The sequence below is a fragment of the Odontesthes bonariensis genome, chromosome 15 (assembly GCF_027942865.1).
Source record: "Odontesthes bonariensis isolate fOdoBon6 chromosome 15, fOdoBon6.hap1, whole genome shotgun sequence".
Classification (NCBI taxonomy): Eukaryota; Metazoa; Chordata; class Actinopteri; order Atheriniformes; family Atherinopsidae; genus Odontesthes; species Odontesthes bonariensis.
This window is the reverse complement of record NC_134520.1, coordinates 17,851,720-17,866,187: the sequence shown is the minus strand read 5'-3', so window position 1 is coordinate 17,866,187 and position 14,468 is coordinate 17,851,720. Positions and strand designations below refer to the sequence as shown.

Sequence of the window (14,468 nt, the reverse complement as noted above, 5' to 3'; positions counted from 1 at the left end):
ACATAATGCACCAATTGTTACATTTTGCTGAAGAAAAAAATCGCAACACCCGCATTATGTAGTAAAAACCACAATATGTAATAACTTATTACATAATGCGGCAAAATGTATTACATATTGCGTTCAAGAAGTTTATTACATAATGCGGCAGATTATTACAAAATGCGGCAGTTATTACATAATGGCGTGCAAATTTATTACATTATTACATAATGCGGCGTTATTACATAATGCGGTGTTACAAGGTCAAAGTCCTCTGAGCGTGATTTCCCTCTACAGCAGTCTGAGTGTGAAACAGAGGCAACGAACTCTCATGTAAAAAATGCACGTTATGCATATATTTATTGTATGTTCTATGACTGTGGTTATCAAGTGGCTGAAAATGCACATACAGCCAGTCCAAGTCTGCTCCTTTTTCGTCTTCACAAGCAAACATCTCTGCGATGGAACATATTAACTTTGACCTTTTATTTACTTTTCAAATTAAGAAAGGACAACAAATTATGTAAAATATGAAATTGGTTTGATTTTTTTTACAACATGGTTATTGCACCTGTACGTTTTGCCCCTTGTTGAAAAGCATTACTGCCTCAGAGGGAAGCTGCAGGTAGAGGTACAGGCAGCCTCAGAACTTAACAAATGTGACGCATTTGTTTGATAGGGTGACATCAGGAGACTAAAGCAGGAGCTGCAGCTCAGACATATATTTAACCCACATGTAGGGCTGAGGAGGGATGGTGTCATTGCACCTTATTGGTTAGATGAGTAAAAAGTGGGAATGAAAAAGCAATTTGTCTACCCCCCAAAAAAAATACCAATTCATCCGTAGACACAAACCTCTCTGATGATGTGGGAATTCAGGCCGCTTTCCAGTTCTGACTTCTGACACCCTCCCCGAGCGAAACGCTGAGTATTTGCATGTTTCAGAACAGAAATGAAAATGAAATATTCTGCCGAGTCGCAGATACATTTGCAACTCAAAACTACATGCTGTGGTGAACAAAAACGTCAAATACACAATGCAGGGAATGGTCAAGTGTAGTTTATTCATGTTAAAAATCTGCCCCTCAAAATGGATTTTATCGTGCAGCACTAGTGTAAGTGTTTGATTTTATTATGTAGACAACCTTTCTACCTGCTGCATTGAGAATCCCTTTGAAAATAATTTAGTGTTTCTCTAATATAGCTACAATTAGCCATGCAGTCCAGATATTACATTAGATTAATACATAGATGAAAATAATACAGAACATTATCCTTTCAAATTTTTTCAGCAGGTATTTCTAATTTCATATTGTGTCACATACTCTCCTATTTTTCATTGTGAAGTAATAACAACCCTGAGAAATATCACTTAAATGTCAAAGGATTCAGAATTGTACCGCCTCCTGACAGCTACGTTATTTAAAGAGTATTTCCTCCTACGAACAATCACAAAAACCATTTCCTTAGAAACACACCAGCCTGAAACACGGGTCCAAACAGGAAACAGGAGGTGACAGCATAACTCAAACCAGGGTGACTGAAACCTTCTGCATCTGGATCGACATCAAAAGTCAAGCAAATCAGTTCATTAAGTTGTGAGTATTCACGCTGACAAAGTTTGGTGGAGCTAAATAAATGCAACACTAAGAATAAACCTGTGCTCACTGAAAAAAAAACAACAAAAAAAACATGTGGTTTTTCTATTTCTCTTTGTACTGCACGGTCGTTGATAGGTAATGTTAACTCGGAAGTTTCTCAGTTTTGGACCTGAGCTTTGTGTATCTGCGTGTGTGCATCACGGGTCAGCGCAGTCTTCCTAAAATGGCACCAGGGAAAGTACACTGCCTGAAATGTCTAACTAAAACAGACAGGCATAGAGGTCATTAGTGGAAATCTATATTTCTGTGTAAATGATGACACACCAAACCAAATTTTGTTCTAGAACTTCAGATCAGTGCAAGGCCGGCTGCATAACCATTTATCATTCACCACTGCTTCCTTGTCACATGACATGCAGCTCTCTAGAGATGTAACTGCACATCCTGGTGACCTGGTGTAGGCTGCAGCAGCTGTGAATGGTTCACTTGGAACTTCCGTGAGACACTACTTTGCTCAAATCCAAAAAACAAAATGATGAAATGTTACAGGTCCCAACTAAATCAGGCTATCTCATGATATCAGCACAATAAACGGTATTCAACCTGCAGCTATTCTCTTGTTTTCAAAGCTGAAACAACTCCATCTCCTTTAAAGTCCTCACTATGTTCTGTTGAAGTTACTAGTGATCAACATTTGTAAGCTCCCCACTACTCAGAACTGAAGTTACATCTAGTGCCCTTTATTTTCCGTTGCCAGTACCTGAAGAAGCAGCATAGAAACTCAGCTGCCAACTGCAAACTAACGTTGGCACAAATCAAACAGGCTTTTAGGGCTAAAACCAGCATGGATCATCTATGCAGGCCCCACCATAGGTTTTCTATAGATAGAACCAGCAACCACGAGTTTCTGCAAAAGGAAAAAAAGTGAAACCCACAACATGGAAGTCGCCTCACTCGAGTCTGGTAAAAAGCAACAAACGCTCCAGCTAAGAGCAGCTGAAAAATGATCTTACTGAGTAATGGCAGAACATTTTTCCAGACATTTGGACTTTACTAGTATCCTCCAGGCACTGCAGGGCTGTGCTGTCATCACAGATCAACTAAGGGGAAATAAAACCTTTTAAAATTCAATATTATTGGTGCTTGCTTTCCTGACTTACAGTGTATCATATGTAAATTGCCCTTCAATATCTGAAACAGACATTTAGAGGCTCTGTTTTTTTTTTTAATTAAAAGTCTAATTAGGAAATCCAGTTTATGACACTTTGTCATTATACTTAAAATATTCAAAGATGACAAATATGTGGTGTAACCTTGAGACTTGAAAAAGGAAAATAAAGAAAACCATGAAAACCTTTTTTTTTTTTAAGAATCTTTAATAAATCATCAAAAGTAAACATATCTACAGAAAGTGTAGATTAATAGGATTTATGAAAACTACAGTACAATCATTGTAGATCTTATTTACAATTGCTGAAATATTTCAATTATTCCACATCGAGTCCATCAATCATTTTTTTGGACGAAAATCCCAAATTTAGCTCAGGAATGCTGAAGATGCGCTAGCATTAAACCGCCAGGGAATGACAAGGGGATCGACTTCAAATGATGGTCGAAAATTATGCCAAAGTTTAAACAAACCTACGTTTTCACCAAGCCGTGACCCGAGGCGACGCTTCTTAAATCCACAATCAAGTGAGGTCACAGGTTCGACAACTCATCACTGCTTCGATACCCTTTTCGCTCTCACTGGAAAAACCTCTGGTGTGATTTTGACAAGATTCCGATTCGTTTCCTATTAATATCTAAACGGCTCCCACAGCAAGAGTTTGGAGAGACGGCAATGATCTGCACATTTCTAATCTCAGATAAAGCTTGTTAAAAAAAAAGAAAGAAAAAAAAAAAAATCACATGTGCAAAGCTTTTTCGGGTTCCTGCGTGCATCCATAATGCATAGTTCTGATTGCCATGTTAGTGGGAGGGGAACATCACACAGAACATTTTGAGAGGTGGGTGACAAGCTGACTGGGATCCTCAAAAGCATCTGTGGCAAAGCAAATACAAACACAGAGAAACCGTTTCATCCGATAAATGGGAATGATGCGATGAGATTATATTTGGGAGAAAGTTCTCTGGAATCATTGGGCCTGCTGCGTATCTTTGATATGCTAATTAAATACAGAGGTCTCAGTGCTCAGATGTTTTCAGGAGGCCCAGGCAGGGTATGTGGAAATCTTGTGCACGAACAGTCTTTGCTCTCAGTTAAGACTTGCAACAGTCAATAAATGTTAAGAACTTTATGTTTCTTTTTTTCAAACAGGCAGAACGAAAGAAAAAAAAAAGTGCATAATCAATAAGAACATAAAAGGGCACTTTGTCATTTTGGTGCTATGCTCCATTTCACTCCATAAATACTGCTACAGCACAACCCCAATCCAAGGCCCAGAAAACAGTTGTGTTCCCCCAGTGGAACGGACAAGCCGGTCAAGTACAAATGCACAAAACAATGATCACACCATTGCTGGAATTCCTTCTGTGAAACTGAACTGCCTCCAGATATTTAAGTACTGCTAGTCCACCTGCAGAGGTGAACCAAATATTTGTCTTCCTCTTACCAACCACATCTCGATTTTCATCAATTGCTCACCTAAAACGACCAGGAGACCGACCGCAGAAGGAACCTGCGAGCCTTTAAATCTCAGCTTTACTGCAACTGCATGAATACTTTAAAGACAAACCAAGGGCTCTACACGCATCTACATTGCACATCAAAGTGTTCGCAAGAGAAATGGAATGTTTCATACTGTGAAATCAGAGAAGAAAAGATGGAGGACATGTAAACCGCACTACAGATATGATGGGTGAACTGCACTGGCATCACCTTCTCATGTGCTGAGTCATAATCAGTGACAATATATTTACATATATTTAAAATCATAGACCACCCTGTCAGTGCAAACACGGAGCAGAATTTGGGGTGCTGTTGGTTTGAAGAGTGAAATAAATACGTCTTCACCACGTGAGTAAAACAATTGGGGTTATGGGCAAAAGAAAAAGAAAGCTTTGATCATTCTGAGCGTCTCACCAGGAGGCAGCTTTTTAAAAGGGAGGAAAATATCAGGACTCGAGTTGAAACTGTCAGCAGGTCACGGAGGCCGCAGCAGTCGGATCCACAGGTGTCGAGGGAAGACTGATAAACTGAGGGAGGAACAGACTTTTGTAATTTCCTAATTAAAAGCGGGTCAAAGCAAACGGTGGAAGACGAATGAACAATGATCAAACACATATCAGAGTGTGCTCTGTCCAGTTCTGTCCAGTGGGGGACATAGTTAAGGCGATGGTGGATGCCGACGCGCTCGTCTTCTCACAGGAGCGTGCAGCGGAAGAAGCTGCTCTTCTTGGGCTGCTCTGTGATCTTTACTCCCTGATTGCTGCTCTGCGGGTTGTTGCCCTCCTGTCGCACACGGAAAGAAAACATCATTTATGCCATACATCCAGTCACAACGTTGCCAGTTTAGAACCACCCTTGCTCCCACTCTTGCATTCTCACCAGTTTCTTGTCCATCTTTGCTTTGATGTCTCTGGCGAGGGTCAAGAAGGCCTGCGGACAAAAACATGTCAGCACATTCGTGGTACTGAGACTAGGTAGGACCAAGGCTTCTGAAAAAAAGGATGTGTGTTACTTTAAGCATGAACCAAAGCCTGTAACATTTCCTATTAAATTAAAAGCTGCACATTACACACCGACACACACACAAAAGCGGCCATTCTGCAGAATGTGACAACAGGAGGTTGTTTCATCCACATTAAGGAGTCCGAGACTTAAGGTCGCAAAATGCTTCTTCTCTCCATCAATTCAGTGCCTCTTCAATGCATCTGGAGTTTCAGCCAAAAGCACAGTAAAAACATTTGCTATAAATGAATTTGACCGATTATCAGCACCTAATAAAAATAATAATAGATGATAGATAATAAAAATACAGCTTCCCTGTATTTTTACCGGGCAGACCCCACGTTCCCTGAACTTATTCAATCCTGACACAAACGTAAAAATACGCTGAAGGCACCAATAAATCTTGTTTCTAGTTTTTGTGACGCTGTAATTTTAAGAATTTTAAGATCTGTGACTGAATAAGTTTTTTTTATACCAAATGCAGCTCGGGAGTCGTACTTAACCTCGACTGAAAAGTTTACGAACAGCTAAAACCTATATCCTAAAATGTTCTAACAGAGAACCGGACATGCTGTGTTACTTGAATAATTCAAGCTAATGATCAAGAAGTGAGATCCATGCCATGCCAACCCACAGAGGGGCTTTAAATGTGACTCTTTTGACATTTTCTTGAACAAATATTGATGAGACTTGTGCTCCTGGAAGCAGATGGGACTGATAATGCTCCTCTCATACCACTTCAGTACATAAATTCATTATACTTTTGATACAATCTGGGAACTTTTAGTCTAATGACGATAATTTGGGACATTGGTTATAAAAAGCAGATGTCAAACTGAGGGATATCAGACACCTAGACTTCCCGTCTCTGCTCTTTGAATGCAGAGTAGTTTAAAATTGCTCATGAAAAGCTAGATTGTAGTCAAACAATAGCCGGACTGTTTCCAGACTGGATTGTGGAAAATATGTTCCATCCTTCTGGTCCACTGGCCTCAGATTTTGCATATCCACCCAAATGTTCCCTCTTAAACTCCGATGTTTGCAGGAATTTGTTGAGACACAATTGATATACTTTGCAGAATAGAGAATTATAGAGGTCATAGATTGTAAGCACACGAGCCAGAACAGCTAATTGATGTTACTCAGAGATTACTGCTGCATTAAAGTTAGTTACGTTTCTATTCTGACATGGTAACAACAAGGAGCCACAACCGTAGCCTGACATTAGAGACTGGACTGTGCATCGGGTGAAGTTTTATGCATGATATAAATTTCGCTGCATTCTTGAATACAATCCCGATCTGCTTTGATTAGACTGCAGCTTCCGCAGCACAAATAAAGCTGCTGTGCCTATCCAACAACGCAACTGGGAGTTGTTCAGAGTTGAGCAGGGAACAAGAACACAAGACAAAAGAGAGCAGCGTCATAGACATCTTATGATCGTTGCAAGAGTATGAAATTGTCCTAAAATGCTGAACGGTTCCTTTGAATTATGAATTCACTGAATTATTTGTTGACACCAAATCATAAATAATGAACCATCCCCTTTGATTTTCATGTTTAAAAAAAAAACAAAAAAAAAACAACAAAAATAAAGCAATTGAGGGAACAATGTTGACAAAATCTAGAAACGTTACTTTCAACTACGAAGGAATATGCAGAAATGGTGTCGACTCACATTCTCCACATTGATGTTCGCTTTTGCACTCGTCTCCATGAATTTGATACCGTACTCCAACGCCAGCTGATGACGGGATAGAAAGAGACAAAGTCAGACACGGCATTGGCCCAAGAAAAAGGAAAGGAATCCGGAGATTGTGATATGCTAGTAGCATTTCTTAAAATGTATAAAGTTCTCATTGTATCCATGACAACCATCATCCCCACCTTCTCTCCTCTATCTTTGGACACCTGTCGCTTGTCATTGACATCACATTTATTCCCAAGGACCATCCTCTCCACATCTGCTGAGGCATGCTGTGGAAAACAAGGCAGCCGAGTGAACAGATATTTAAAGTAATGCAACATGTATACTCTCTGTAGGGCTTCAGGACCAATAATAAGATAATGTTTTACCTCCTCTATATTCCTTATCCAGTTCTTGATGTTGTCAAAGGACTTCTCGTTGGTAATGTCATACACTAACATGATGCCCTGGGGGGGGGGGGGGTCAACAAAGGACATAAGAAAATGGAATAGCCTGATAATCTTTAATCAAACTTATCAATATACGGATAGTTTTGACAGTTAGGAGCCTAATATGGTTTTCCTCTGTCCGTGACAGCCTTTATCTGTCGTATATAGCGTTATCTAAGAGCCTTAAGTTACAGCTCAACACTTGAATTCCAAAGGTGACAAAGACAAATGTACTTTCTGGATTAAAACTGAAAATACAGGCATGCAGTCCAACTTGAACTAAAAGAAGAAGCGCCACAATGATTTACTTAGCACACCTCTGAGTTTTGAGGCGTGTACGACATCAACGTCCACAATAATGTGGGGTGTGGCTCCAGTGAAGGTTTAAGATATTTATCCATCAGCTGAGCTGAATGCCACTTTACTCTTTCAGTTTCCAGAGACAATCTACGCTATTGTATTATTTGTAAGGCCGACAGCGAAACGTACCATGGCTCCTCTGTAGTAGGCTGTCGTGATGGTCCTGAACCTCTCCTGCCCTGCTGTATCCCTACACAGAAAGCACATTTAAGACACGGTTACTCCGGAAGATGTACAGTTTGAGAGTCTGTCGGGCTGTATCACATTTAGTCCACCATACAAGTATTAGAAACACCGCCATAAGCAAATGATTCCCCAAACAAAAGAAACAACCATGACTTAGCCACTGGCTGTCATCTTACACCATCTGTCACAAGAACACTTTCTGTATTTAGTCATCTTACCATATCTGTAGTTTGATCTTCTTCCCATCTAATTCTACTGTTCTGATTTTGAAGTCAATACCTGGGGGAGGAAAGTACAATGTTTGTATTCACAACAAAAACCACAGGTGTTCTCCAAACTAACTCAGCATCTCCCAGACACTGACATGAACGGGATTTAGAAGGATACAGTCGGTGCTGGGCATATACAAAACTTTCTATATTGTTGTATAAAATAATGCTAAGCAGGGGCCAGCTGGTCATATGGGAAATGTCACTGCCAACTAACTTATATTGCTTTGTAGCATGTTAGCTCAGCTTGACAACGATTCTGTAGTTTTCACGAAAAAAATAATCCGCGGGTTGGCAACCCATCTACCAGGATCGCCCTTACTGGGGCTTTCGAAGCACTACAGCTGGTTAAAATGTCCACTTGTGTCCTTTAAAGGCCTCTTTAACAAGCCGGCTGTGCATTTCCTGACTAGCCTCTAGCACAGGATGAGATCTAGGCAGAAAAGTTAGCAGCAAATTAGCATGACGGGATGGGCTGCTCCTGCAATGCTTATCAAGCCAAGCAATACGGACATTAAAACTTTTACCCACCTATAGTAGAGATAAATGTTGAATTAAAGGCATCTTCTGAAAATCTGAAAAGCACGCAGGTCTTTCCGACGCCTGAGTCGCCGATTAAAAGTAGTTTAAACAAGTAATCGTAAGTCTTCGCCATGTCATTAGCTAGCTTACTACTGCGGATATCCCGCCCGTTGCGGAGACAGAGACGTCACTGCCCGTGAGTCGCCTGTTGGCCAAATCAACTGTCACTCTCCCGTGTCGTCGTAGCCCCGGAAGGCTGCTGCTGGCCCTCGGGGTGTGCTCGTTTTGACACCTGTCGCCACCCGAAATAGAATATAGCTCCTAATAATTTGACCAAGAAAAAAAAAAAAAAAAAAACCGGCCCATCGCGTTCTCCTAAAAACAAAGCTTCTGTTATGTATGGAGTTGTTGTGCGATTATGAGACAAAACAATAGAAAAAAAGGAGAGGGAGCCTTAGAGTAACTAGTTTCTCTTTTAAAATGTTAAGAAGACTTCATTTTCACTATTAGCCTACAATGTGGAAAATATACAGTAAGTCATAATATTGATAGAAGTGATGGAAAAAGTCAAAGCTTTGCTGTCAGTCAATCTAACTTTGTAAATATAGCGTATTTCAGTCAATAGTGTATCTTTTAGTATGATCATTATTTATTGATGCCAATTTAGTTAATTATTTAAGTAAAAACTAATATCTACGATATTCCTGGTGTAAAACCATAATCTTAAAATGTATCTGGAAACGAAAGCAAATAAATGTACAGTAAAAAGTCCCCTTTGACATATAATGGAATAGAAGAATACGCTAAAGTGGAATTAGATGTAATGTACAAGTGGCTTAATTAGAGTATTACATCTATTTGTCATTATAGTGTGGTTTGTAAAAGTTCAAAGGGCAATCTCAAAACTCAAAGTGACTGAATAAAAGTGCTCATTTCGTCCAAGTAACAAACCAAACCTCCAAGTGATCGACTTTACGAAAAAGCAAAGGCAGCAAAATCCCACATTTAAATACTAAAACAACGAACCTGTAGTACTTTCACACATAGTGACTGTCTGAAATGATGATCAAGGCGTTTAAAAAAAAACTACTTCAAGTTGATCAAAAATGTGTTTGCACGGTGTGTCAGTTCACCTTACACCTTGCATACAACATCCAATGTAAAGCTTTCACTTACATGATATAATGCAGTTTAAAGTAAATCAACACGTGTGCCGCTGAATTAAACTGCAGTAGAAGTGAAAATTGAAATCTATAAAAAAAAAAGTGGGAAATATTCATATAACCAACAAGACGCCCCCCCAGCCTGTGTCTAACATGTATCTGTTGCCCCTCCCCAAAGCAAAAGGACCCGCCTGCTCAGTCTCTTCCAGGACATCATCACAGCGCTATCATCACACTTGTGAGACGCAGGTGAATCTGGTGGTTCACTCTCTGATATTACTCTCTTGCCGTATTTGTACTTGACGGAAAAAAAGATCCCAGTCGATCTATGCGAACATGTCTGTAAGTAAAATCGTGCGTTCAGTTTTATTTCTTCATTTTAAACGTTAATAGTTATGAACTGGCTCTGACTGACAGAAATCTGCCTTAATTGCCTGTTAAAAACTGAGAAATGCGACGTGACATGGTATAGAAATGAAACCAGAGGCTGTTTTATCATTAAATGTGGACATATACTGTGGATCTGCCTTAAACATGTAGTTACTACCTGCATGTAATAGAGACTGGTGATGAAGGGTGCCAGAACTTGTCTGGACATGTTTGTTTTTGCTGTTAAGTTGTAGTTCTCTCATCAGACTGTAGGGGGCATTAGGCCACAACACATATCTGCAAACAACAACTTGTCCTGTTTTTTGTCCAGAGGCCTCCAAGTGAATTCTCAACAGAAAAAGACATTTTCTTAGACTGTTTTTGCTCTCCGTTGTAGCTTGCTAAAGATCTGATGCACCCCAGTTTTGCAGAGGAGATGGGAAGACACAAGAAGAAGAGGCTGGTGCAGAGTCCCCGCTCCTACTTCATGGATGTCAAATGCACAGGTAACCCACGACACCGGAGCCCGTGCTGCCCTACAGATCTAAATTCCCCTCACAAATTACTAATATTCTCACTCCCATGTCAAACAAAGGCTGCTACAGGATCACCACTATCTTCAGCCATGCCCAGACAGTGGTGACTTGTCCAGGCTGCTCCATAATCCTCTGCACACCATGTGGGGGGAAATGCAGACTAACGGCTGGTAGGGACGACATCATAAGCTGATATTTGAAATACGATGGCACAGTTCTTTGTTCTGCTTGCTATGAGATAATTAAACATTTTTTTCCCCCTTTACAGGCTGTGCCTTCAGGAGGAAATGTTCCTGAGCTGTAAATTTGCTATAAGATCCACAGGAGGCGACAGAATGGACCGCCGACGAACAAGCCGAAAACCGCATTCTTGCGTTGTGGCTCCTCTGAAGAGAAATCGCCTCTTATTAATCTGTTCCTTGACATTAGAGAGTGAAATTTCAACCCGTTTTTGGGGAGTTTAAGGGGACACAGTGATCAAGGAGCTACGCAGGTAAAACAGACCGCCAATCATGAACACGCTTGTACATTCCTCCACGCTCACGTTGATCTGTATGAGGATCAAACTGGCACAACGAAGCGCTTGATCTTAGTGTAGTTTATCTAGTTTCGCTACATAAAACCGAAAAAAATCAAATGAGTCACATCTTCTGTAAAACATTTATTGGGTTGACATTGAGGGGGCTGTGAATGAAACATTTCAAAATGGTCTCCGTCACACGCGAGGTGCCCTCCGAGGCCCTGACGCGAGCCGAGACCATGATGACCATCACAAACAAAAAAAATAAAAATAAAACATTTGTAGAGTTAATTGTGTGTCTTCTTTGGTCTTGAGAGTTCCCCTGGCAAAAAGTGGTGTAATTTAAAAAAGAAAAAAGCAACACAACATTGCTTCTCACATACCTAACATTCTTCTACTATATACAATAAGTATCCATGGTTGATAAAACTTGACTGAGCTTTCAGTGGTTTGGGGATGAGCCCGCTGATGCATTACAACACATATCGTATGTCTTGGAGATACTGGCAACATTTTGGCATTTCGTTGGTGCTGACGCGGGTGTCAGTGATGAGGACAAACTGAAGGAAAGGTCTCAGTCTCTGCAGATTTCTAAAAACTAAAACTACAGAAAAGGTTTCGGTGCTCTGTAAATCTTCAACACGGTGGCCTCCGGTTAATCAGAGGTTGGCAGAAGAGGTATTATAGTCTTAATTAAACGAGCAGAATGTGCTTTAGTAGTGTACTTACAACTGGAACCTTTCCATCAGGCTATTTGTCCAGTCAACCAATGTGCCGTTCGTACAGATCTAAGAGGACGCAGTTCAGACACACGGGTCAGAAATAATCTTCAGTTCGCAGCCTCTTGAGGTGGGACGACATGATTAATAAAAACTGTTGAGTGGCTTCACGTCACCACTGGGTGGAAGCTCAGAGCCACACTAATGCGGAATGAGCGAAACCCAATGCCACCTGTAGCGTATGCGTTAAAATAACCAGACGGAGCAATAATGTATGTGCACGAAAAATGTAAAAATCGGGCCGATGCAAGTGGTTTAGTTACCAAATCCGAGGCTCCTTAGGGCGAATTTATTGCCGGTTCTTTCTAAATAAGTGGTCAAAAATAACTTCTGCAATCACAGCTGGATATATAAAAAAAAAAAAAGAAGCAATGGGTTCAAAATGATTTCCCATCTTAAAGAAAAGAAAAGAAAAAAAAAAAGCTGTGCTTTAGGGGAAAAAAAACAAAAAAAAACAGGAGACAAGCATTAAGTTAATCCCCCTTTATGAGGGGAGTAAAGATTTTACAGCTCGAAATGTGGAATGGAGTCGAACGTTTAATGGAATGTTAATGACGATCTCATCCTCTCCAGCTTCCTATCTGTGTGTTTATAAGCTGTTCAGTTCCTGCAGGGTCTGGTCCAGAACTTCGTGCATGCCCAGATTCTCCTCTTTGGCATGCGATAATTTCTCTAAAGAGGAGAAGAAGAAGAAGAAGACACAGTTAACTCCCAACCGCCAGCTAATAATACAGTTCATGTCATCCCCTTACAGCGTAGCTCGGAAAGCTGCACAGAGCATCCTTTTACTGGACAGATGTTTTGCATAAGTACTTTGGTTAAATTGTGCCACATGCAAAAACATTTCGACCACAACACAGTGCCCTTCATGCATAAACTGCTGACTTCTAGACTGTTAGATTACAGTAAGGACTTATTAGAGGACTTGTGTGGTGCACAGTAGAGACATCTGTGGATTCTGACTTTTATATAGAAACTACTTCATAGTCACACATTTAGGAAACCATCAAAAATGTTAGATTTGAATTGCGGGGGGTCTTTAAAGGTCACAGGGGGCTGCAAACTCTTATTAACTCAAACCAAACCTGAAGTTAGTGTCATCCGAAATGCTCACCTTCTATAAGTGATCACCAGAAAGTCAAATGTACTGTCCAAACCGGGTACCTCATCCTCACTATGTACTTTGCTCAGGTTTTGCTACTCTATTAGACACCGTGAATCAAAAACAGAGACAAATGCTGCAAAGTAGGAAATTAAAGAGATTTTAATAAAGTATTTCTTTACTTTAGCAAGATGGACAGAAGGCACATTTGATTTGCAGAAGCAAAGAGCGAGACAGGGGGGGGGGGGCACAGCAGAGGCAGGTGAGAGGCAGAGGTAGCAAAAGATGTCTACAGTGATGTCATGTCATTGAGGGCATGGTCCAGTTCCTCACTAATGGCCTTGTACTTCAGCTTCTGAGCATACAACTCATCTGGAGGTCAGAGGTCGACAGCAAGTACAGGCGGGTGTCAAGACAGCGGCGACACAAACAAGCCCAAAGCAGGATGAGAGACAGACAGAAGCAGAAAAGAGCAGAGGGAGGAAGGAGAGGACAAAAAAAATTAGGTCAGGCTTTTAAAAGATGCAGAAATGCTTGGAAGAAAGAATGATGTACGTCTAATTGGGCTCGCAGCCCTTTTGCTGGGCGATCTTTGAGCATTTAAGTCTGCTCTGAATGTCTCATAAAGCTGCTCCAATAACTCTATTAAGTCAGGTCCCTGCGGTTCATCATCTAAATAATGCTGACCTACAAAACATCTGAGCACATTCTGTCCTCTTTGCAGCGTGGCTGACATGGAATACTCTCCCTTCAGAAACAAGGGCTACTTAGTAGCTTGTAGGTGGTTTTCCATAGATTTGGTGGAGAATATTATAGAGGATATAAAAAAAAATGTTTCTAATCCTTCAAGGAGTCATTTTCATGTTCATCAAGATGTACAAACAGATGTCCTAAGTTACCAAAGCTGAATCCATCCAGGTTATCATATGGTTGGGAGTTTTTTCTGTTCGTTTATTTAGAGCAAATCACGTTACCGACTGGATCATATTTTTGTGTTTATGTTTTGAAAAAGAAAAACCGGAAAGGCAATCAATCCCGGTCTCATACCTTCCAGATCGTCGATGGACTTTTCCAGTTTGGCCACTGTCCTCTCTGCAAACTCTGCACGGGTTTCAGCCTGGTGGTGGGGGGTGGGGGGGTGGGGGGGTTCAGACACAGAATGTCAGCGAGCTCAAACAAATGAATCCAACAAACACGACTGGAAAAGTTTTCTAAAGCCCCTCTGTGCCCTCTGCAGTTGCTGTAGGAGTGGCATTTTAGACATAACTCT

The 14,468-nt window shown here is 40.7% G+C and overlaps 3 protein-coding genes across 6 annotated transcripts in view; 1 reads left to right on the top strand and 2 right to left on the bottom strand.

The window, feature by feature from the left end:
* Positions 1 to 2,968: 2,968 nt before the first annotated feature.
* Positions 2,969 to 11,352, bottom strand: LOC142400429 (ras-related protein Rab-8A). Its single transcript, XM_075485298.1, has 8 exons — positions 8,739 to 11,352; positions 8,157 to 8,217; positions 7,882 to 7,942; positions 7,333 to 7,410; positions 7,144 to 7,233; positions 6,935 to 7,000; positions 5,134 to 5,184; positions 2,969 to 5,037 (listed from the first exon to the last, which is right to left on the bottom strand). Exons 1-8 carry the CDS (start codon positions 8,860 to 8,862, stop codon positions 4,948 to 4,950), a joined length of 621 nt encoding a protein of 206 aa, XP_075341413.1. The 5' UTR covers positions 8,863 to 11,352; the 3' UTR covers positions 2,969 to 4,947.
* Positions 10,078 to 12,795, top strand: LOC142400431 (small ribosomal subunit protein eS27-like). Its single transcript, XM_075485299.1, has 4 exons — positions 10,078 to 10,234; positions 10,659 to 10,767; positions 10,857 to 10,967; positions 11,066 to 12,795. The coding sequence occupies exons 1-4, from the start codon at positions 10,229 to 10,231 to the stop codon at positions 11,092 to 11,094; spliced, it is 255 nt and encodes an 84-aa protein (XP_075341414.1). The 5' UTR covers positions 10,078 to 10,228; the 3' UTR covers positions 11,095 to 12,795.
* Positions 11,446 to 14,468, bottom strand: part of tpm4a (tropomyosin 4a) — a 22,447-nt gene continuing 19,424 nt past the window's right edge. For 2 of the 4 annotated variants that reach the window (XM_075485295.1, XM_075485297.1), the window contains 2 exons: positions 14,246 to 14,315; positions 11,446 to 12,768 (listed from right to left, as the gene is read on the bottom strand). In XM_075485295.1, the coding sequence (XP_075341410.1) occupies positions 12,686 to 12,768; positions 14,246 to 14,315 (153 nt within the window). In that variant the 3' untranslated portion in view covers positions 11,446 to 12,685. Of the gene's footprint in view, positions 12,769 to 13,342; positions 13,571 to 14,245; positions 14,316 to 14,468 lie in introns of those variants that run through there. The other 2 variants (XM_075485294.1, XM_075485296.1) reach the window with 1 other exon arrangement.